Source organism: Phyllopteryx taeniolatus, chromosome 12, assembly GCF_024500385.1.
Source record: "Phyllopteryx taeniolatus isolate TA_2022b chromosome 12, UOR_Ptae_1.2, whole genome shotgun sequence".
Classification (NCBI taxonomy): domain Eukaryota; kingdom Metazoa; phylum Chordata; class Actinopteri; order Syngnathiformes; family Syngnathidae; genus Phyllopteryx; species Phyllopteryx taeniolatus.
The window spans coordinates 5,687,219-5,712,745 of record NC_084513.1 but is presented as its reverse complement, the minus strand read 5'-3'; the positions used below and the strand labels follow the sequence as shown (position 1 = coordinate 5,712,745).

The 25,527-nt window shown below is 41.6% G+C and overlaps 1 protein-coding gene across 1 annotated transcript; it reads left to right on the top strand.

The window, feature by feature from the left end:
- The first annotated feature begins 15,482 nt into the window (after positions 1-15,482).
- On the top strand, positions 15,483-19,148 carry cdk5r2b (cyclin dependent kinase 5, regulatory subunit 2b (p39)). The gene has a single exon (XM_061793170.1). The coding sequence runs from the start codon at positions 15,738-15,740 to the stop codon at positions 16,569-16,571; it is 834 nt and encodes a 277-aa protein (XP_061649154.1). The 5' UTR covers positions 15,483-15,737; the 3' UTR covers positions 16,572-19,148.
- The last annotated feature ends 6,379 nt before the right edge of the window (positions 19,149-25,527 follow it).

The window sequence follows — 25,527 nt, the reverse complement described above, 5'->3', positions numbered from 1 at the left end:
TATATTCTTTATCCCCTGCAAAAACAACTAATATTGCTGCTGCTTACTGAGCCGTTGTGACCGTCTTCTTCCTGTATTATATCGCTTAAGTTGGGCTGAAACCTCGTATCTTCAAAACCATCACTTTTCACAAAACCGAACATATTTGTTGAGGCATTAAAGTTGCATTGTCAAAGAGAGTAAGCCATTTTATGGGTCAACAATTTGTAAAAAAAAAATAATAATAATAATAAATGACTAAAATAAAAGACCCACGTGGACTGACCATTAGTGTCAATTTGTGAAAAATTCACCAAATTTGGACATATTCTATCGGCTTCTGCCCAGCGTGACAAATTAAATTATTAAAGACAATACTATGGAGTGCTCTTTTTATGATTTTTACTATTTCTATTACGAAAAACATCCCTTTTCTGTACCGCTTCTCCTCACGGGGGTCGCGGGCGTGCTGGAGCCTATCCCAGCTAACTGGGCAGGAGGCGGGTTACACCCTGAACTGGTTGCCAGCCAATCGCAGGGCACATAGAAACAAACAACCATTCGCACTCACAGTCACACCTACGGGCAATTTAGAGTGTTCAATCAACCTACCACGCATGTTTTTGAGATGTGGGAGGAAAAGGGAGTGCCTGGAAAAAACCCACCCAGGTACGGGGAGAACATGCAAACTCCACACAGGCAGGGTCGGGATTTGAACCCCAGTCCTCAGAACTGTGAAGCAGAGGTGATAACCAGTTGTCCACCGTGCTGCCTACTAAAAACATGTTACAAAAAAATTAGTTAGTGTGTTTTGGGGAGCGAAAAGCTCATTTTAATGGTGAAAGATGATTTCAGATCGGAGTGTTTTGAGTTACGAGTGTGATCACTGAACGAATCCAACTCGTAAGCGAAGGCGCCGCCAAACCCCAGCCAAGTACAGATACAGTACCTGAAGAACCTATTCAAAAATGACTTTGTTACTGGCCACCGCTGCTTCCTTGACATCTTATTTGTCTCTGGGTCTTGATAGCTCTCATTGAAGTGACGAGTAAACACGTGGGAGTGCTTGGTCACTGTTCAAGATGGGAAAGCGGCGCAACAGTGACTTCGAGTGATTGTGGCGCCGAACCACAACTCACACACATGGCACAGAGACGCACGCACATTTACACACATGCAAATGTTTGACTCGATCTTGTGGAAACGGGCCGATGTTTGGTCTTGATAGTTTCTCTCGCTCTTTAATTGTGGGCTGATGGTTTTCAGATGTTACTGCGCGACGGATCACTCAGGGCCCCACTGGGTCCCGTCAAGTCCTCCCAAACCACATCAAGCGGGAGAGGCCTGACGGGGAACGATAGCGGCCCGGCAAGAGTGCGGCGCCGCGGGGGTTCAAATACACCTCGGGGTGCCACAGCAAACGCAACACCCACACAAGCAGCTGCTGTGGGATGTCTGCTGATTTTGCTGCTTGTTGTGGAATTAAAAAAAAGAAGAAGAAATAACTTTAAATAGACAATTGTGATACTAACATAATCACACGTCACTGCCTTTCATACAGTACATTGAATTTTTATTGCAATATAGTAGTTTGGGTATTATGGGATACGGAGTGCAGCTTACAGTATACTATACATTTTCATTTTATTTGAATTTGATTGAAGGTAATAGTATAATGTTATTTGTTATGTTTATTTTCATTCAATTATGTATCTATTTTCAAACAACAAATTATAGCATTGTACTAATCATTTTGAGTGGAGATGAGAAATATTTAATACAATATTTTTTTTATTTATTTGAATTTGGGTTAATACAATTTAAGTATTTTTTAAATTTACATTTTCATGATTTAAATTTAGATTTTAATTTTAATTGATTGATTATTTTTTTGAACAAATAGTAGTATTGTATTTAACATTATGAGATACTGAGTGTACATGTGAAATGATATTCACTTTAATTTGGTTTTAATATAATATAATAATGTATAGTGTATTTTCAATTTAGATTTTTTTTTTAATATTTAGTTCCATTTTTATTTTCATTTATTTTATTGGTATCTTTTTTTAATCAATTGATTTATTCTTCACAACAAGGAGTAGTACTGTTTTGATCAGTTTGGAGTATTGAGTACAGCTGTGAAAATTTTTATATTGTACATTTTTAATGTATTTCAATTTGATCCATCCATCCATTTTCTGAGCCGCTTCTCCTCACTAGGGTCGCGGGCGTGCTGGAGCCTATCCCAGCTGTCATCGGGCAGGAGGCGGGGTACACCCTGAACTGGTTGCCAGCCAATCGCAGGGCACATAGGAACAAACAATCATTCGCACTCACAGTCATGCCTACGGGCAATTTAGAGTCTCCAATTCATGCATGTTTTTGGGATGTGGGAGGAAACCGGAGTACCCGGAGAAAACCCACGCAGGCACGGGGAGAACATGCAAACTCCACACAGGTGGGGCCGGGGATTGAACCCGGGTCCTCAGAACTGTGAGGCTGACGCTCTAACCAGTCGGCCACCGTGCCGCCTATTTCAATTTGATTATATGTATTTGTACTGGTGTATTGCTCATGAGGTACTGAGTGCAAAGGTGAACTAACTTTCATTTTTTTTTAGTACAGTACAGTAAAATGCAGAAACGAAAGACTATACTACAGATTTTAATTTCATTAGAATTCAAAACATATATTTGGCTTTAATTTTAATACTACAAAAAATAGTAGTGTATGGAGGAGTGTTGATGTTTCGATTTGTGATGGGACCTGTGAAATAACTTCTCTTGCAGGTGCTAAATCTCCCTAATGAACGGTGTCCAGCACATACAGTACATATTCTGAGCACCTATTGAAGAGATGGGAGCCCACTGTGGGTGTAGCAAAGCCACATTCCAGTAATAGAGCCCTTTGGTTGCTTTGATTTGTTTTCCTTGGCTGACTCCTCGCCCGCTGGGTGAGCACTCTGGTGGGACGCATGGGAGCGTGCGTGTTTTGAACGTCAGCACTGCGCTTAAATGAAAACAAGATTAAAGATTCAAAAAATAAAACACTGTACTTCAATAATTATTCAAGTAAAATGTATTGCGCAAAAAAGTTGAAAAAAAATAAACCTAAATAAATGTTTAAAAGCAGTTAATTAAGAGCCAGTGCCATTTTATTGAACTTGAAGGTTAAATATAACTGAACTGTACACTGGCAGTAATTCTTTCACGTACCACTAGAGGGAGCCGGCATACCAACCCAGTTTGAGAGAGAGGATTAAAAAAAAAGAAAAAAAGGGTATCTCATATTTTTGTAAGCCACTGTTACATTATGTAGTTGGAACATTAACACCACACTTAAATATAGCAAAATAAACACATTGTACTTAAATAATCATTCAATCAAAATGTATCGCACATAAAAGTTAAGGAGAATATGTACCTGAATAAATGTTTAAAAACAAACAGTTCTTAAAGACTGAATGCAAATGTACTGAATTTAAAAGTTGAATACAACTGAACTGTATTTCACCGCAGTGATTCTTTCATGGACTACTAGAGGGAGCCACTGTACCATATTTTTAGAATCACTTTTTTTTTTTTTTTTTTTGCTGTTTTACAGTTTCTGTTGCGTTATTGTTGTCTTATTGATGCTTTTATCGATGTTTTACTTGCATTTCAACCCGTACTTTGTAAGGTGACTTTGGGTTTGAGTAGTTTAATATGCGCATTGTCAAACTGACTGGCAACCAGTCCAGAGTGTACCCGCCTCTCACCTAAAAGTCAGCTGGGATAGGCGTCCCTCATAGGATAAACACTATAGAAAATAAATGGATGTCTACTGTACATTTTGGAATGAGGATTCTGAGGAAGAAGAGGTTGAAGAGGGAGGGGAACTCCAGTATGGCAAGGGCCAGCTGGCCGCCAGGCGCAGGACTGCGATGCTCCCCTTAATCTCACGGCTCAGGAAAAATAAAACAGCCGGGAGCTAGATGGGATCGAAAGGGTCTACGTGCAAAGGATTACTTTTCATTTTATTGCAGTTACAATGGATATTAAAACTATTTCATTTCGCTGTCTGTCGCAAATAGTGGAGAGAAAATGGTTGGCCACATTTGGTTGCTGAGCTTTAATGAGTATTCGTGTTTGTATATAGGATTATCTTTGAGAAAAATTCAAACTTCCGTCTTTATTTGAAATGTCTCCCCAAACAAAGATCCTGGCATAAGTCGAGTGGGAAACATGAAACATCTGTTGTGCATATTGTGTGATCCTACCGAGAGGAGCAAGAGGTTACTGTTAAACGGTCATCATCACTTCAGTCTCTTCTCGGCGCATCAAAGCCTCCGCGTTCACTTCCTGTGGAGCAGGAAACTCCCGACAATGTACACACATCGCAGCTCAGCCTGCGTGTGAAGCTTGGGATTATCGACTGCACGCTTTACATTCGGGAAATTCGCATGTTGACAATAACATGCTAAAGAAAGTATTATTCAACAGTGAGAATGCACTTTTGTAAGATGATATTTCGTTACTCATTTGTCTATAAAATTAATATTCAGGTGTATCTCAATAAATTGCAATACAATGGTCCCTTGAGATACGAGTGGCTTGCGTGTTTTCAAGACACAAGCCGTTGCTTGACCAATATTTTGCTTTGACTTGCGACTGCTGTTTGGTGGCAGTGAACTCAACTCCCTTGACAACAATTGTTCCCAAAAGAAGTGTCAAGATATTTAATGCCACTCCCACTTGAAGTTTACTGTCAAACTAAACATAAAACAAAGAGAATTATGCGTTGTGTATTTAAAACGATTCCTACTTTGTTGCTAACCAGAGGTGGCTGGGAACGCGCTACATTTACTCAAGTAACATTTTGGATAAATTGTACTTGTTAGAGTAGTTTTAAATGTACCTGAATAAATGTTTAAAATAATTTTACTCGAGTATTCATGTTGAGAAGAAAGTGTACTTTTACTCTATTACAATAATCTACATGCCGCTCGCTACTTTCATTAATCAACAATTGTGTATGCGATCCACTTTTAGACTTTCGATTTCGACTTTCGCCGTTGCTCCTATCCCCCGTGATTACCACAGTGATGTTTGACTCAAGTTCAATCAAACGACACAAGAAATTCACGTCTACATACAAAGTCTGCTTTTGGGCTTTGTGGGCCAATCAAAGTGAGTGGTGACAGCCGCGTGCGACTCGTGTTGACATTACAGATTACAAAAAAAACAACAGCTTTAACATGCAATGTAGTTTTGTCACTGGCCAAACTTGGATATTTCAGCTCACTTCTAACTTGAGAAAACACCTTGCGGTAAGTTGCAGAAGTTGTCGCAGTTGTTTTGGCTGTGCATATGGCAACATTAGCCCTATTTTATGGTCACAAGTAAGTGTGAAACATGCATCTTCGGGGGTATACTTATCTGCAGCAGCCCAAGTGTTTTGAGTTACAAGCATGGTCACGGTACAAATTAAACTCATATCTTAAGGGATCAGTGTACTTTGGAAAATGTACAGTACATTTCAATTTGACTCAAAAAGTGAAACTCAGATTTACTACATAGAGTGAAAAAAAGACTCAATGATTACAGCTTAGAGTTACAGTATAATATTAGTAGTATAATAGTATAATATTTTTAAAAAGACCTAGCTTTAACATGTTGTGCTGGTCAGCATCCTTGAAATGTTCATGAAATCGAAATTGTTGCAGATGGCATGTAACTTGAGAACGCAGTACAATATTGATTTACTTTCAAAATCAAGACAAGAGCGCTCTCTTGTGGTCATAAAAGCAAAAGGCCAAAAATCCCACATTATGTAACAAAAAAAGTGACTTCAAATACCACGTTTAATCTAATTGCGTATGAATGTTAATAATCTAAACACAGAATTGGTCATGCTCACTCTGCTCACGCCGTAATGAGGACAAGCAGTGTAGAAAATTGATGGCGTCATTTAAGAAAAAGACGAAACATTATTGGTTTAAGTTACTATAAAGGTCAAAGGTTTCACTGCCCTCCCAACAACAACAACAACAACAGTATGCACGTGCACATGTGTGTACGAGTGAGCAAGTGAGATTAGGTCTGCTCGAGTGCCTCCATGTGTCTTTGGGCCGCTGCAGATAAGAGCATCAAAGCTTTTCAATGCTTATCGCCCCTTGTTCTAATTATAGCGGTGAGATGGGACAGGACACGACTGCAGGCGGCTGCAACATGAGAAGGACCTGAATCGAGCCCGAGGGGTCTGCAGCTCACGGCTCTTTCATCCTCTGCTGTGCCTCTCTGTGACTTTGGGAAATAAGTCATGAGTATTGAATTTGTCAAATTAGCTCTTTCGTTTTTTCCTAGTAGTAGTTCAAAATTTGAATAATACGGTGCTCTTGCAAGATTCAAGGTTTTAAAAAAGTTTTGGTTTTTTTTGTCACTCAAAATGTCCATCACAAGCGCTGATGTGTGACACCTGGCCCCTGATGGTAATTTTTTGCTGATCAGCAACATTGCAAAAAATCTGCCTATCAAAGCCGCTCCCAAAAAACGTGAGCGGCAACTTTACATTAATATGGAATATTCCACAAGTCACACAGTCCACACATGAAGTTGCAGCATTCAGATCATTTGCTGGCCATGTAAGGTCAAAAGTAAACTCATTCACTCTTTCATTTTTCTCTATATTTGATGTTTCAACTATTATGTAAAATCATGGCAGTCCTGTTAACTTTTCTTTTAAATGTTTTTTTTGTTCATTTTCATATATATTTTCATAGATTTTTGGTTGAATCATTGTAATGTGCTTAGTGTCAACATTCTATTAGTATACATGGCCCCGGGGCATGTATGATGGATATACGAATTCTATGTTGAAAACGCATTCCTGTTAGTGTCAGTCCTGTTGCTCAAATGAGGAGTTCCAGTACAATATAAAAAAAAAAATGCCTGACACGGGCCAATACACATTTTTAGTAGATTAATACACGCATTGCCAGAATTAGAGTTTGGGGGGGGGAAATAATTTTGCAAATAGCAAGTGATTGCAAGCTTTGTATTTCTTTTAGTAATCTCCTGGTCAGTTGTTGACAAATGTTCTCTAGTCTAAGTGGAAAGTAAGCAACTTTAGTCAGTTTGTGCATATACTGTACTGTATACTGTAGTATGCGTGTGTGTGTTTGAATGAGGACACCTGTGTCTGTTTTGACTCCCGTGTTGATTATTGTATTTTGTCTCCACCTGCCACGTTAACCCCATTTATGGGCTAAGTAAGGTTCTATACAAGTAACCCTAACACTAATTATGTTAACTAATCTTTCAATTACCCTCCAGCAAGCAGCTGCAGCACTGCCTCCATTTTCAGTGGCATGCCAGATGCACCTGCATTTTAGTTTCATTGTTTTCAATCTATCTTCGTACCACATGGCCCAAGTTGACTCACAGGACAATTCTGTCACTAAAGCTAATATAAGATATCTTGAAAAGATTTTTTTCTCATCTTTCCCTCGAGCTCCCTGTCTGATGTGTCGCTGCGCTTTCAGCACAACTAATCAAGCAGTTGAGTTAGAGGTGGGGAAAGGAAATGTCAATGAGCCTTTTATGATTCCACTGTTGCAGCTGATTGGATTTGACTGCCCTGCACTTCTTACACCTGGTCACTGCAAATGAATGTAACAGCAGAAACATCTAAGAGTCACACCGTGGATAAGTTTGTCTTGTCTTTTTTTTTTTGTTGCTCTGGTCATTTCCTGTTTTAGTTTGAAATACTAACTGTCCTCTCGTTTCATAGAACTTGCCCTTCCTAATGTGTCACCTGTGATTTGGTCCTGCTTCCTGATTGTTTCCACCTGTGCCCCATTACCCTCCGTGTACTTAGTCTGTGACTCACTTGTCTGCTGTCAGAGTGTCTGTCCATTTGGTCGGTTCACCTGAACCTGTCCTCAGTCTATGTCCTTTGTCACGACCCCTTTTGCAAGTATACCTTTGAACCTTGAGATGTGTTTTTGGTTTTTTTAAGCTTAGTTTGTGTCTTACTGTTTGCCTTTATTCCCAGCCTTTTGTTTCCCTCCCTTGGAAGTGTTTTATTTATTTTTGGGTGTAAGTGTACATAGACTTTTTTTAAATACCCTTTTCTCCTCCTAGCGGGTTTTTTTTTTTTATTTAGGACACTGAAGGACAGGAAAAGGGGACTTTTGCAGGACACGGGCAGTGGACTTGGCTGTACAACAGAAGTGTGGTGGGAGTGGCTATGTAACTTCAAAACATCTATAGGACCAGAATGCAAGTGAGGGGATACCCAGAAATTTGGCATAGTAATGAGTTCTTCATCGCAATCAGTGAGTGGACCCACACCAAGCGAATAAGTCCCTGAGGTAACACATCCAAGTGAACTGACACCATCTCTCATCCACAATAATCTTCAGAAGGGTCCTGTAATTGTTACACCTGAAGACACCCCCCTCATACCCAGTATCCATAGCAACAAGCTTCATTCTGTTTGATTGTGTTGCATTTATTATGATCTATTTGATTTGTATTGAATTCAGTGATTCCATTGCATACCAGTAGAGCGAGCCCACGTACCACACTTTGAGAATCACTGGTCTTGTGGTTTGAACGTCTCCCTTACAAATCAGAGGTTGAGGGTTCGAATCTCAGCTCTGGTCATCCTGTGTGAATTTTGCATGTGCACTCTGTGCGTGTGGGACTTCTACGCCTCCTCCTCTAACATGCATCTAAAGCTCATATAAGACTATAAATTGTCCTCTAAACAGCTCACAGGTGATATTTGAAGAACAGAAATTCTTATCAGACCCCTTGCACGTACTGAACGGTGAATATGAAGGATTAAAGTCTGTCTGGAGATGCAAGGTACCACAACCACTATGCAAATATAAGATACTGGATAAAAACGAATTCATTCCTCAGTCATCAACATGAAGAACCAATAGGATGGATGAGGTGTGGATGAATGGTGAGGACAAATTCTGTTAATGTGGTGTTTTTATGTAATGTTGATGTATCATTGCTGTATGCAGCAGTCCCTTGCAACAAGACCGATTTCTCCTCCGGGAGACGAATCAAGAGAAACCTCGAACCATTAGTCAGTGGCAATGAAACACCACCGAGGGGCAGAGTTGTTGCAGGAAACTGTGAAAGCTGCATCATCGCCTCCAGGATGTCTATGCACACTACAGCAAAAAAAAAAATATTTAAATATATATATATATATATATATATATATATATGATCTTTTCAATTTACATTTAGCTCAGTCAGCAATGCATGTGGGTAATGCAGACATTATCATGTAGATGATAAGACTGGCTTGTCAGCATGTGCTGAAATGACTGCATTATTAAATTCATGTTGGATTTATATATTTATTTTCATTATTCCTAATGCATACATTATTGGAATTGTGTGCGTATGACATGTACTGTACATACTAATGCAGTGCACCATTTACAGTATGTCTAAAATGTATCAATTTTACTTTGCTGCTTATTTCTGGTGATTTGCTCTCCTGTATTTATCCATTTATCTCGCCAAGGTTCACATTCAAATAAAAGGTAACCTTTACAAAGTCTTCAGATTTTAAATGCATTTGGAGATTTTCAATTAATGTAAACCAAGCACTGATTAATTATACATAGTCCAACAAAATATGACCTAAATTTTGTGTTCAGTGGTAGTTCCTGGCATGTGCGACATGTGTGGCCACACTGGGTGGCGTTGTAGCCAAAAACACATTTCATCTCTATTCTTAGTTTTTGGTGTTTCCTCGTACTATAATAGTTGTATGCATGTTTTACTTATTTGTAGAGCATCATTTAGTTGTGTTGAGCAAATCCAAAGTGTTTCAATGCCACTGACACGTGTGATAAAGTGGGGGCAAAGCACAACTCAAAATTCTTGATTGGCTCTCATGTGCTCCAAAGATGAATAAGCCAAAGAGTTGGTCTCACACTCCCTTCAAGCTCGGATTCTGCCCCAAGTTTCCCAAAATGTTTCTTACAGTTTCCTGGTAAACAAGTGTGATTTACATTATACTTCCTCTCAACCTTTTTTTTTACTCGTGGTGTTTCAATAGACCACCTTGATGCTTGATCTCAGTACCACATTGAGAATATGCATTATGCTCGGTCACATCCCTCTGTCGTCTTTTGTCCGACTGCGATGAAAGAGTTGTCTGTCCTCTCTTCCAAGTGTGGTGTGTGTGTTTGATGTGTGAACGCATGCGGCCCAATCAAACGGTGTTGTGTTGAACTGGGTAGTACTGGAGAGCTATGGGACACCATTTGCTTTCACCAACTATAATCCTTACGGTGTCTGCAGTGCATCATAACGTCAAACAGTTTGAATGCAGTTATTGTTTCGAAGGGTGGACGGAGATGATAAGCTAATTTTCCTACTTTTCATTCTATCCATAAAAGGTGGGTACATGGGCGTGCTGCTAATTCATTAGGGCAGTAGGGGGGGGTTAAAAAAGGGACCATTTGGGCTAACTATTTAACAGTCACTAAACCATGTCTTTTTAACATTGCAGGTATCTAAAATTTACCTTAAAGATACAGTGGGTACGGAATGTTTTCAGACCCCTTAAATCTTTCACTCTTTGTTATATTGCAGCCATTTGCTAAAATCATTTAAGTTCATTTTTTCCCTCCTTAATGAACACACAGCACCCCATATTGACAGAAAAAAACAGAATTGTTGAACTGTTTGCAGATTTATTAAAAATGAAAAACTGAAACATCACACAGCCATAAGTATTCAGACCCTTTGCTGTGACACTCATTTAACTCGGGTGCTGTGAATTTCTTCTGATCATCCTTGAGATGGTTCTACACCTTCATTGGAGTCCAGCTGTGTTTGATTATACTGATTGGACTTGATTAGGAAAGCCACACATTTCCATATAAGACCTTACAGCTCACAGTGCATGTCAGAGCAAATGAGAATCATGAGGTCAAAGGAACTGCCTGAAGAGCTCAGAGACAGAATTGTGGCAAGGCACAGATCTGGCCAAGGTTACAAAAACATTTCTGCTGCACTTAAGGTTCCTAAGAGCACAGTGGGCTCCATAATCCTTATATGGAAGACTTTTGGGACAATCAGAACTTTCCTAGAGCTGGCTGTCCGGCCAAACTGAGCAATTGGGGGAGAAGAGCCTTGGTGAGAGAGGTAAAGAAGAACCCAAAGATCACTGTGGCTGAGCTCCAGAGATGCAGTCGGGAGATGGGAGAAAGTTCTCAAGTCAACCATCACTGCCGCCCTCCACCAGTCGGGCTTTATGGCAGAGTGGCCCGACGGAAGCCTCTCCTCAGTGCAAGACATGAAAGCCCGCATGGAGTTTGCTAAAAAAAATAAAAACCTGAAGAACTACGAGATGGTGAGAAATAAGATCCTCTGGTCTGATGAGACCGAGACAGAACCTTTTGGCCTTAATTCTAAGCGGTATGTGTGGAGAAAACCAGGCACCGCTCATCACCTGTCCAATACAGTCCCAACAGTGCAGCATGCTGGTGGCATCCTCATGCTGTGGGGGTGTTTTTCAGCTGCAGGGACAGGACGACTGGTTGCAAGCAAAGGAAAGATGAATGCAGCCAAGTACAGGGATATCCTGGACGAAAATCTTCTCCAGAGTGCTCAGGACCTCAGACTGGGCCGAAGGTTTACCTTCCAACATGACAATGACCCTAAGCACACAGCTAAAATAACAAAGGAGTGGCTTCAGAACAACTCCGCGACTGTTTTTGAATGGTCCAGACAGAGCCTTGACTTAAACCCAATCGAGCATCTCTGGAAAGATCTGAAAACGGCTGTCCACCAACGTTCACCATCCAACCTTACAGAACTGGAGAGGCTCTGCAAGGAGGAATGGGAGAGCATCCCCAAATCCAGGTGTGAAAACCTTGTTGCATCATTCCCAAAAAGACTCATGGCTGTACTAGCTCAAAACGGTGCTTCTACTAAATACAGAGCAAAGGGTCTGAATACTTATGGCTGTGTGATATTCAGTTTTGGTTTTTTAATAAATCTGCAATCTAAATCTGTTGGCCTCAGAATTGCATCTCTCTTGTTTGCAGATGATGTGGTTCTGTTGGCTTCATCAAGCCGTGACCTCCAACTCTCACTGGAGCAGTTCGCAGCCGAGTGTGAAGCGGCTGGGATTAAAATCAGCACCTCCAAATCTGAGACCATCGTCCTCAGTCGGATAAGGGTAGAGTGCCCTCTCCGGGTCGGGGATGAGATCCTGCCCCAAGTGGAGGAGTTCAAGTATTTTGGGGTCCTGTTCACGAGTGAGGGAAGAATGTAACGGGAGATCGACAGGCGGATCGGTGCGGCGTCTGCAATGACGTTGTGGTAAAGAAGGAGCAAAGCCGAAAGGCGAAGCTCTCAATTTACTGGTCGAACTACGTTCCTCCCCTCACCTATGGTCACGAGCTGTGGGTCGTGACCGAAAGAACAAGATCCCGGATACAAGCGGCCGAAATGAGTTTCCTCCGCAGGGTGTCCGGGCTCTCCCTTAGAGATAGGGTGAGAAGCTCGGTCCTCCGGGAGGGGATCAGAGTAGAGCTGCTGCTCCTCTGCATTGAGAGGAGCCAGATGAGGTGGCTCGGGCATCTGTTTAGGATGCCTCCCGGACGCCTCCCTGGTGAGGTGTTCCGGACACGTCCCACCGGGAGGAGTCCCCGGGGACGACCCAGGACACGCTGGAGAGACTACGTCTCTCGGCTGGCCTAGGAACGCCTCGGGATCCCCTCGGAGGAACTAGAGGAAGTGGTTGGGGAGAGGGAATTCTGGGCTTCCTTGCTGAGGCTGCTGCCCCTGCGACCCGACCTCAGATAAGCGGAAGACAATGGATGGATGGATGGATGGATATGAAGATGCACATTGCTATTTCATATTTGTCTATTTGATGTTCATGCTCTGATAAAATGCACTGACTACTTATGTAATTGTATCGGGTAGGCCTACTCGTGAAGCTACTGATACCAGGCACCCATACTTACAGCAAAAATCTGACATCAAGTAAGTCCTCCTTGCCGGTAGTTGGCGCTACAACGTGGCGGTTCGAAGGAAAGAAAGAGGTCTTTTTTTCACTATTATCTGTCATTGTGTTAATTGAAATTGTATGTATAAAAACTACGAGTGGTTTGATTAGTCGGTATTGGTGAATACTTAATAGTGAATACTCAGACTGGTATCGGTCTGAAAAAAAAAGTAGTATCGAACATCCTAGTCATAATACTCTAAAGTATCAGTAACAGTACTTATTTGAATACAATATTTGGCTGCTCTACCCACCTCTGCTCATTAAGCCACTACACTTACAGGGGGGGGGGGATAATAATGATTACAATGGCTCAATTTAACCCGGTCCATTTTCCAATGAGAGTCCAGTATTCAAGCTAGAAATGATGTCACCTGCTAGTCAGACAAATCAGATGACGTCACCAGCGATGTGGCCGTGATGTCACCGACAGACCTAAACATGCTGAGCTCTGACTGAAAGGCTACAAAAACATTTGAAAGTATTTGACTTAACGATTCATGACCACAATCCAAACTGAAGGACTCTGCATTAACATACAAACAGCGGGAGGTCCCTTGAGCGTGCGATCCAAAGAATGTCCAGCCTGTGGGATCTACTATACGAACCGAGGCAGTTCACCTGGAATGTCAAACAAAAAGTCAACAAGCTTCCAGGCATGTCGAAAGTGAAGCAGATCGCGTTTATATCCGACCCCAAGCGTTTTACTTCAAATGTGAAGGCAAAGGTGAAGAAAGTAGCTGTGTTTTCCCACCTGAATGAAAACCTATCGATATACAAATGGAGGGCGATTGCATCCACTTGTAGGACTCAACTGTGGGGATGGCTTCAACATCTACACCGAAGAATCTGACCTTCACGTCTAAGATAGAGGCGCGTGCAGCAATAGCCGACGTCGGGGAGATTGCTTTTGAGTTGGCTTCAATGTCTCAGCGAACTAGAAGGATGCTTGCTTTCAAAGTGGAGGCAAAATGTAGGCGGGAGCTACAGTTCAATACAAACAAATAGATTGCCACCCAAAAACAACTTGACCTGAATTTCGGACGTTGCATCCTTTATTGTTCATCTTCAAACGTACTGATCTGACTTTTGACGTTGTCGGACTGTTTGGGATTAAATTATGTCACAATGGAATAAAATTTATACATGTGACTTGAGACTTCAGCTTCCTCCTGTGCCACAAGAGTCAACATCACCTTTGAGACTTACTCATTTCACAAAAAAAGTTTTCCATTCAACTTCATATTGGTTGTACTAAATGAATGTTCTGATGTTAGAAATGCATATTGGTCAAGCTCCCACTTTTTCTTCTTTTTTTTTTTACATGCAAACAGCAATATTTGGGAGCTTGCTGACAGGGTGGACATTTTTGGCTAATATGAGTAATATACAGGATGAGCACATGGTGGAGCTTCACTTAGCAACATGATTCAGTCAGCAAGCAAAATAATTCTGAAATGTTTTTATATCTATGACATGGTGGACATGTTAAACTTGACAATATCCAACTACACACATGATATGAGGAAAATTACACAACTTAAGTGTAAATAGGTATTCTGCAACTATCTACTGTTTCAGCCTCCACTGCAGAAAGACAAAATGATGGCAGTGATGTCACCGAAAATATCATGTGTTCTTAAAGCAGTTACCTCATCATGAGAGGGTGTACAGCAATTTCAGGGGCATGCGCAAAATGTTCAGTATTATTTTCAACTGAACTGCACTTGAAATGTTATGTCTATTTCTAGTTTGTCTGAATGGAAAGTGTCAAGCAGTGGCTACGTAACTTGGCAGAGAGGTGCCAGTTCTGCCCAAGGTAAGTGGATTGGCCCCAAAGTTCCCTCAGAAACGCATTCACTCCTGCTGTAATCTGCATGTCGGATTAAAGACGGCCTACCACACGGAATCCCCGTTGGCGGAAACCATTCAAGAGTTTGACTGAAAAGTATGCCCTGACAGAATTCTATCAAATGAATGAGAAACATACTTCTTCCCAACAGTGCTTTAGAAAAGATTGCAAACAATGATGTAGAAAACAATGATGTTTATTAATCGGTGCTTGAATCAAATACGTCATTACTTCTCCGTCAGTCAGAATACATCCTGGCAATGCCATGAGTACAAAAAAAAGGTGGAAGCGCTAGTGTGCACGCTTCACTTCATACTGTTTGTAAAAGCTCAGAAGCATTTTTATTTTTCAGTGTATCTTAACTGCCGTTTTTTATTTTTGCATTTATTTTTTTAACTGCAGGCACTTAACCAGAATGTTGTTGTTTTTTTTTTTCTTTTTTTCAAGGTACACTTAACCTTCTATCGTCATCCCATTATGGAAAACGGGGCACAAATAGTCAGGCAATTAATCTGAGGGCCGAGCTAGAACCGGGGCTAAAAGAGTGCAGGTGGTGTATAAATAGGCGATCGATGGCCCTTCGGTCCTCCGGGTGATTGGATCAGTGAGCCGCTCTGTGATTGGCTGCCCGCCACGTCACTCACGAGGCTCGCACGAGCCGAGGACCAATCGCGGTGTGCGCAAACCGTCGGACGCAGTCTTTGTCGAACGTTGTCAGCCACCATCGCTTCGGGAGCCACGTCGAGCGTGTTCATGGATTCCATCGCGTCGTGGTGACTCTCCGTGATATTTTTTCGTCCCCCTCGCCCCAGCCGAAGCGTCACTTCCCACCTCCGCGGCTCTCTTCTCGTCCCGCGCGGCCATGGGCACCGTCCTCTCCATCTCCCCTGCCACCAAGAAGGCCATGGACGCCGACGACGGCGCCAAGGGCGACAAGAGCCTCAAGCGGCCCTCCATGTTCGTGTCGCTGTCGTGGAAGAAGCTGGTGGCCAGCTCGGCGAAGAAGAAGGTGACCCCCAACCCGAACCCGCCGTGCGCTCCGCAGGTGGCCCAGCGCAATAGCGAGAACCTGCGGAAAACGCTGCAAGGTGACGAGCGCAAGCCGCGAGCCCCCATCCCCGTGCCGGTACCCACGGTGCCCACGCAGAGCAACAAGCAAGCGGCGGTGCCCAAGCGAGGCGGCAGCCCGTCTGCGGTGTCCCCGAGGCGGATAGTGATCCAGGCTTCCACCGGGGAGCTGCTGCGCTGCTTGGGGGACTTCGTGTGCCGCCGTTGCTACAAGCTGAAGGAGCTGAACAGCGGCGAGGTGATCCTGTGGTTCCGCAACATCGACCGGACTCTGTTGCTGCAAGGCTGGCAGGACCAGGGCTTCATCACGCCGGCCAACGTGGTCTTCGTGTACCTGCTGTGCGAGGCCACGCTCGACGAGAGCCTGGCCAGCCCGGCCGAGCTGCAGGGCGCCTTCCAGACCTGCTTGTACCTGGCCTACTCGTACATGGGCAACGAGATCTCGTACCCGCTCAAGCCCTTCATGATGGAGGCCAACAAGGACGCGTTCTGGGACACCTCGCTGGGCATCATCGAGCGGCTCAGCGGCAAAATGCTGCAGCTCAACGCGGACCCGCACTTCTTCACCGAGGTCTTCCAGGAGCTCAAGAGCCAGCGGGACTGCAGCGAGCCCAACCTGGACCGCTGACGTGCAGCGTGGCCCGCGCTTGCCGAACACAAATACGACAAAAAATAATCATCAGAAGAAGTCAAGATCACTGGAGAACGGCTTTGAATGTAAAGGCCAATCCTAAAGGCTGGATATTGCTAAGATATCAATGCGACGTTAGGGTCTTTAGACAGCAGGAGAATTGACTACTCGTGCATGCCATCAATGTTGTATCGTTCTCCCTTTCTTTTTCTTTTTTTTAGTTACGTACGTACATTGAAATGCTAATTGCGTTCATGATTCGCACGCTTTCTGGCGCAAGCGGTGCTCGAGGACCAGTAGAGACCAAGAGATTGTGGTTCAAGTGCGCGTTCAGGCTGAGCTGTCCAAGGTGCTGACCTGTGCTGCTTTTTTTTTTTTTTTTTTTTTTCACCCTCTGCTTCAGTGGCACCTTGAGATTCGAGTTTAATTCATTCCTTAATACATTTGACTCTCAAATCAGCTTTCCCCATTGAAATGAATGGAAACGCCCCAGCTTCCCCCCAAAAAATACAGCAAAGATTTTTGTAATGTGGTTTTTAATAAGGAAAATAGCCCTCTATATATTAATCTGCAATAATAAAAAATAAGAGTAATAACAATTAAATAGAATGGAAAGAATTAAACAGGATAGGAGCTCCTTCTAGTGTGCAGACACAAACGAAAAAGTGACTCAGTAATATGCAGTAATATTAGTTGTTTTTTTTCACAGAGGATAAAGAATATACACGCTTAAGTATTGTGATATTGTCTGTCTACACGTGTCGCTCCACCATTTGTGTTCGAATATCCAATGATTAAAGGGTTTACGCCAGTGCGACCGTCAATGCTAAATGTTAGCTCATCAATGGCGTTTTTTTTTCAATATGTGTTAGCGTTAAGCTCGCAGGGGGTCTTCATCATGCAAAGTTGTTTGGTTGTTTTAAATACACGTTTAATTTTCTTTGTTTTGTGTTTAGTTTGGCAATAACCTTCACCGCTCGTATTGCAAGTTTGCAACTTGCAGGTCAAAGCAAAAAAAAAAAAAAACATTATTTTTTTTTTTAAATCTCAGAAAACTCATAAGACGTATCTCAAGGCACCACTGTATTTGGAGCCACAACATAGTGATGGAGAAATCCAACCCAATGCGCTCACTCCCAGTGCATAAGACTAAGCCTTGTAAATTGAGTTACAAACCACTTAGCACAGTATGCTTTTTAAATTATTCTCAACCCCCTGTCTGGAGGACACGACACATATTGATATTTCCCCTTGGATATTACAATGTTAAAATGTGAAAAAGCCACACTGCTGCGTGGCAATTTTCATGCATGGTAGACATTTGAATGTCATTTGAGGGGAATCCACATAAGGGGATGATTTAATCCATACAAGGTGACCAAGGTCTGCGTCTTAGTGGTCTATGATATATTGTAGCTGAGTTTGTGTGTGTGTGTGTATACTGTGGTGCCTTGAGATAAGAGTTTAATTTGTTCCTTTTTTTTTATATAAGAAAAAAATTGCACTTTCAAGTATTGTTCTGTATAAAAACGCTTCAATATCATTTACTCTACACATACAGTAACCCGCAAAAGCGGAAAATGTGAGCACAAAACACGACTGTACCTAATGTTTTGTCCTCCCTTGTTCTTCTTTGGTGGGGCTTATCGGCAATTGGCACACCATCTTAACGGGGCATTAGCGCCACCAACTTATATTGTCCTTCCACTGAAAGTAAACCAGTGTGAATTGATGGTGGCTGGGTGTTATGAAGCTTGCTTCTACCATCTAGCAGTGGGGGTCTGAAGCGCACTTGAATCTCAAGACAACAAAATTGGGTAAATTGTTCAAGTTAAGGCGCTCGTATCTCAAGGCACCGCTGTACTGAAAGGAATGTATTTTTCCGTTTGCCAAGAAAATACTTGGACAATCTCATATGTGCCAACTGTTTCATTATCTTTGCCTGCTACAATATGGTTTACATCATATTTTCCATTTTAATATTTTATTTGTGGGCCAAGCTTAACAAAAACACACAAGAATGCCCTTTTTTTAGACTGACTGTATGTAAATAGTGAATGTGAGTATTGTATCATTTGCACATTTGTTTGGGTTTATATGAACTAAAGTATCACATGCCTCTGAAAGCAACTTTATACTGTACATGGACAACAAAGCTTGGTGTCATTAGTTATGTTGCACGGTCATCATCGTTTGTACGATGTTGTGTTGTGAAGCCATTGCTCGGAGTGGAATGTCATGCTGCCATTTTTTTGCACACCCGTGAACAAACCGTGAATGTTTTGCACATGTGATTCATGATCATTGACAAACAATTCCTCCCAGACACTGGATTATTTGCCATGCATTTATGAAATTTGCAGCTATGAATTAAGGACGATCACCTGTGAACTCCGTATTTTGTACAGCTCATTTTCCAATCTGACTGGAAAGTGTTATTTAATGTGTAGTTTGACCGGTGTGATAAACACTGTTATTGCACCACAATTCATTCTAGCTACATGTTTAAACAGTAAATGGTCAGTGCAGTTTATTGTTTATGGTTACCAGGGTGAAATAAATCCTTTAAAACAGCTTCTGTTGCACATTTCTGTTGTGGTGGTGTACACCCTGGACTGGTCGCCAGTCCAATCGGAGGGCACATAGAGAATGACAACCCCTGACACTCAGATTCACACCTACAGGTAAGTTAGAGTCTTCGAATAAATTAGCATACATGTTTTTGGAATGTGGGAGTACCCAGAGAGAACCCACACAAGTTCCTCGAGAACATGCAAACTCCACACAGAGGAGGCCGAAGTAAAGATTTGAACTGTGAACTGCAACACTAACAGCCCTTAACACTAAGTGAGTTTGGTCAGGTAAAAGAAAAGGGATGCTATGTGCTTCACTGTTAGGCAGTAGAACAATGTGAATTCTTCAAGAAAAAAATAACAGCACTGTAAAGGTTCTGAATCAACACAATGACATAATACATTCAGTAGTGTGTACACACTTGAGTGTATGAGTGTTTCAGTAGTGTGTATGAGAACTTTTCAGTAGTCTATGAGTGTTTCAGTCATGTGTGAGAGTGTTTCAGTCATGTGTGAGAGTGTTTCACTAGTGTATATGAGAAGGAAATCAGTAGTGTGTGAGAGGATTTCAGTAGTGTGTGTATGAGAGCATTTCAGTAGTGTGCGTGAGGAAAAAAATCTAGCAAATGTGAAAGCATTTCAGTTGCGTGTGAGAAGTTTTCAGTAGTTTTTGAATGAAACAAAAATTCTCTAACTTGTGAGAGAGGTTCAGGTGTGTGTGTGAGAGCATTTAAGTAGCGTGAAATTTTTTTGGCTGTGCGTGAATGTTTCAGTAGAGTAGTGTAATAAGGTCATTTCAGTAGTGTGCGTAAGAGAATTTCAGTTTTGTGTGTGAGAGAATGTCACTAGTGGTGTGAGAGCATTTCCGTAGGGAGCGTGAGAGCATTTCAATAGTTGATGTGGGAGCCTTTCAGTGGCAGTGTGATCTAATTTCCATTGCCAGTGTGAGAGCATGTCAGTAATGGGTGTGAACGCATTTCAGTAGTCCGTATGAGAGCATTTCATTAGTGTGTGAGAGAGCACTTTTCAGCCGTGTATGAGCAACAAGCTATGTGTGAGAGCATTTCTGTAGTTGCTGTGAGGGCATTTCAGTAGTGGGTGAGAGCATTGTGAGAGAGGGGCTTTTCAGTAGTGTATGAGCAAAACAAAAATCGGTTGTGTGTGAGTGTTTCAGTTGCGTACGGTATTTGAGAGAAAAATATTTCAGTCATGCAATCGAGAGAGAGAAAATCGCCCCGTGTGAGAGCATTTCAGTTGCGCATGAGAGGTAATCCGGAATGACCCGACGACCTCGCATATGAATTGATTCAGGTTTCCTCCTCTCATCCGAGTTTGTGTGAATGAGGAGGACGCAGCCAGGTGGGCTGGACAATTCCTTCGTTTCATTGGCTGGATTCTGCTGCAGTCTCCAAACTCTCGGTCACAGTTTCTCTCTCTGTCTCTCGCTCTCTTTCTCTCTCTCTCTCTCTCTGTGTTCACAGGGACTTGTGGCATCTATTTGCGGAGCAAAATGGAAGCGGCAATGACTGAGAAAAAATAGCAAGAGAAAGTAGAACAGAGAACCGCTAGAACACATTAAAAACACGCACACACATACACACAAAACAATTCTCCAGTGTCTTGTCGGAGAAATTTGATGCAATGATGCAATCTTGCATTGCATGCATTTGAGGTGTAAATGTGCAATTGATGCATTTACTGCTGCGGCCACATTGTACAATATAATATTTATATAGCAATATAATATTATATCTCCCCTTGTTTGTCGAATGTGCTGTGATTTCATTGCCGATCCTGCAGCAGAGTCTTACGTAAGAGGCTCGCTCCACTATTAGCATTCAGCCCGGGTCTCCGTCTGCCGTCTGTCTATCTGTCGCTCGCTTGCTGCATTCTCCTTCTGCTGCGTCTCCATAGTAACGGCGAGAAGTGAATGAGAGCTGATGGAGCCGAGAGCGAGTTGCACCACTGCGCAACCTGTGCGCACCCGTCCCCCAGATAAACAACAACACAACTAGGGATGGACCGATTATTGGCCGGGCTGATTATCGAATAAATGCAATTATTCGGCATTTTGCTGCATATTTTTTTTAATCCAATGGCCAATAAGAGGTCAATTTAAAACTGGGTAAACTTCAGAGAACTATTTATTGATTTATTTACTTTATTATCAGTTAACTTTAGAAGCGATGCTGCTGCCCCGAGACGCTCGCTGCACTTTTTGTTTTTGTATGAACTTAAAACAAAGATAAGTGAAAAGATTAGCATGGCAGTTATATTGAAATCTTGGAAAACTTTAAAAACTGTAGAAAACCTGAGGGAGCTATTTATTTGTAGTTTTCATTGAACTTTGTAAGCTATGCTGCTGAGCTTTGGATCTCCCTGCACTTTTTGTTTGAATTTTAAAACAAAGATGTCTATTTTCCAAGATAAATCACATTTAAAAAAAAACTTGAATATGTTGCAAATCTCGTATTTTTTAATAAAATGAATTACAACTATCTTAAGTGTTGGAGTTTGTATCATTCAAAATTCCTAAACAACTACTACTACTATTAATACTACTGCTATTGCAACCACCACCAGCGCTACTACCACTTCTACCACTCATCTTACCACTATCACATGTACTACCACTAGCACTACTACTTTTACCACCACCACTATACTCGCACCATTATCATTAATACTTCTACTACCACTAATACCACCTGCACCACTTCCATTACCACCACAACTAGTAATACTACTACCGCCACCACCACTACTAACATTCCTACTACTACTACCACCACTACTAGGACCACTACTACTACTATAAATACCACTAGTGGTCATTCTTGTAATACGACTACTACCACCACTGCTCGCACCATAACCACTATGACTACTGCTACTACTTCTAACACCACTACATTATCACCACAATCAGCAATACTATTACAACCACCACCCCTACTAGAACAGTACTAGTAGCAAAACCGCTGCTACATATACCACTACTCCTACCACTCCCACTACAACGACTACCACTACATGTACTTCCACTAGTACAAACATCTCCTTTACTACTCCTACCACTACCACCACCACCACTGCTAGTACTACTTAAGAAAACACAAATCAAATGAAGGCAATGTACCTTCCACGTACCTGCCAGTAAAAAGGCAAACTGGCTCGTTAAAAGCGGTATAGAAAACAGTTTCAATGAGCTAATCCAATCATCTCTGATTTAATGTTCATATTTGTGTTTAGCAGAGATGGGGCGACTCGAGTCAAATGACTCAAGTCAACTCAAGTTGCCAGTTTTATGACTTGCTTGCAAAACATTTCAGAAAGACTTGACTTGACTTTAGACTTCGACTTGAACTACGTGACTTGCTTGACTTGCTTGACTAGCTACGTGTGAATATCATTTTCATACTACAGAACATCCATCCATCCATTTTCTGTACCGCTTATCCTCGCTACGGTCGCGGGCTGCTGGAGCCTCTCCCAGCTATCTCCGGGCAGGAGGCGGGGTGCACCCTGAAGCGGTCGCCAGCCAATCGCAGGGCACATAGAAACAAACAACCATTCGCACTCACATTCACACCTACGGTCGTCCACCGTGCCGGCTGAGCGAAACAGAACATGTTTATTGAATTGTCACCAAATGTCATATGTTGTGTTGTATGTTTTTTAAAATTGGGACCACAGCACATGAAACATAACCTTTAATATAAAGACAATTGTCTAGACTCAGTGCTTCGAAGTAAATAAACTTGAATGAGTGATTTAATTAAAGTAGAGGACACAGGAGGAATAGATTTTGTTCACATTATTATTATTTTTATTTTTTTTAATTTTTTTTTTGAAGGACAAAAACATTTTTATGTCATGTATTGCTCCCTTAATTATGAATCTCTTTCATTCTCCGTTAGCCCATTAGGTACACATCTAATTATATGTGACCCACCGAAAGAAAGTCTTGGCCTGTGTTTAATGGTGTTCCCTTAAGAACCGTACGGGTTAAGAGGCTGTCACCAACAAGTACACAGCATAGTTTGTTCAGAAATAAAGTGCACTTACATTGAGTTTGAAATACAAGTTTAAAACAATTCACTGCATTAAATCCAATCAATCATAATCGCACTTGGAGTTCATTTCACTTTTACAAGGTGTGAATATGTTTTTTAGTGTTATGATTTGTGGAAAAAAAAAACTTTTAATACCACTCGAATATATGGAGCATGACTTGACTCGACTTGCTTGAAATTTAGTGGCGACTCGAATTGACTTGATTTGTTTCCCACATTGACTTGAGGCTGTCTTGTGACGTGCACATTATGTGACTTGCTCCCACCTCTGGTGTTTAGAGTGTGTATTCACAATGAACACAGCTAACACACTGGGAGGTCAGTACAATCTTCTGAATAACAAATAACTCATTGCGAGATTCATTGAAAGGTTTTTTTTATTAAAGTAAGTAACTTCCCGGCAGGCATGGTATTTATATCTATTTCCTGCGAGGCTAAATGTCCCTCGTCGTAAGAAGAGTGGAAAAGAGAGCAAACGTAAACGAAGTAAGAGGATACCTCTTTGGGATTATTTCTATTTTGCTGTCCTCTCACGACATAACCTACCCGCTAATCTCTTCAACGAGATTACTGCAGTGTTGACCTGTTTGTTTCAAAGCACTGAGGTGAACTAAGCCTTAGCCGCCCAATCTAATTTTATTTCACCTGAAAGTTCTGTTAGCCACACTATGCATACATTAAATACATTCCGTCTCATTTGAATTGAGACACATATGTTATGCAACATGCACTCCTTTGTTTCATTCACCCCACGCCTACAAAGTGTTCTTTGGTGTCTCTTTCTTTCAATTTGCCGATGAATCATTTCACACCGCATGAATCTGCATCCCTATTCATTCACTTTTGCCTTATATAACAGCCTAAATCCAGTCGTGTGTTTTTGTTAAGCAAGAGGGGTGCGGTCTCCCAGAGCTTCCATATTCATCACATTTATTGGGACACTTGCTACATTGGCGCTCACGCTGCACCAAAGTGTGCCTTTCATCGCCTGGAGCCTGCCCCAGATGTGCAAACACACTCTTTGCTTTCTCACGTATTTTCTTTCTGTTTTCAACTCTCTGTCTCGCTCCCTCGTGTTCACGAGTCTATTTCAGCAGCGTCTTGGTGTGCTGTTCTAATTAGTTAGTGTACTCTCCAGATGGGAGAGTGACTCATTGACTGCAGTGTTGAGACAAAGCCACGAAAACGAAGCCCACGGACCGTCCGAGCCCGTTTCCGACAATTATGGGGCTCACAAACAGAAACCTACGTTTCCTAACACGTAATATGTGAATCCCAAAGTGAATGGAAATGACAACATGATTATCTTAAGTTCAAGGTCAAACACTGGTCATCGTCCGTCCACTGTGTAAGCAATAACAGGCGTGTGCACAGACAATGTCGGTGGGCAGGTGCTCAAGCCCAAAAATACGGCACCCATTGCCAAAAGTATTCGTACAATTACGGGGAAAAAAACAGTAGTACATATTTAAGTTGTGTATTTATTTCTGTTAATACACTTAACACAGTCAATTATACAACTACTAACAAAGCAAAGCAAAACAACTTTTTTTACCGTAATTTCTTATGTATAATACACCTTTTTTTCCGCCCATAAAATGTCAAAAGTCAATAGTGCGCAATGTCAGTTTATGATAAAGGTGTACACTTTCATTCTAATATGCCGCCAGCTAGATGTTATGAAAAAGGTATAGCCTACACTTTCATTCCAATATGACAGGGCTACGTACGACCCAGAGTTTGTGAAATATTGTTGTTGTTGTTTTAAATACAATTGATGACTGAACAACATCCATCATTAATTTCTTCATGGTTATGTTTTGTTTAATGATAATGCTTTTCTGAAATGCTTGACAGTTTAATTTGAATCCCATCCATTTTCTGTAACGCTTATGCTCCCATGAAAATAAAATGAAATGTGTTTCGCCTAGCCCTTCATGTTTTTGTTTAAAAAATTGTACCCATCTTACAAATTCTGCCTGGGTAATCAAACATATGAGCACGACTGTTCGTTTTCTCATTTACTCAATAAAAGTACTCTGCAATATTTGCACATTTGTAAAAAAAAAAAAAAAAAAAAAAGTATTATCCGGTAACCTTTCATTGCTCAGTGACTCGCTGTACTGTGTTTTTATGTTTTTATGCTTCAAAGGTATTTTCTGTCAGATGGCTGTTTGTTGTTGTACTAGAGTGCCTCCTACTACCGGAGACAAATTCCTTGTGTGTTTTTGACATACTTGCCAAATAAAGACGATTCTGATTCCGATTCTGATTTCTATTGTACAATGGTCCTCTGAGATACGA

Excerpts from the sequence above, each read along its gene's own strand:
- cdk5r2b (XM_061793170.1), top strand. The coding sequence starts at position 15,738 with ATGGGCACCGTCCTCTCCATCTCCCCTGCCACCAAGAAGGCCATGGAC.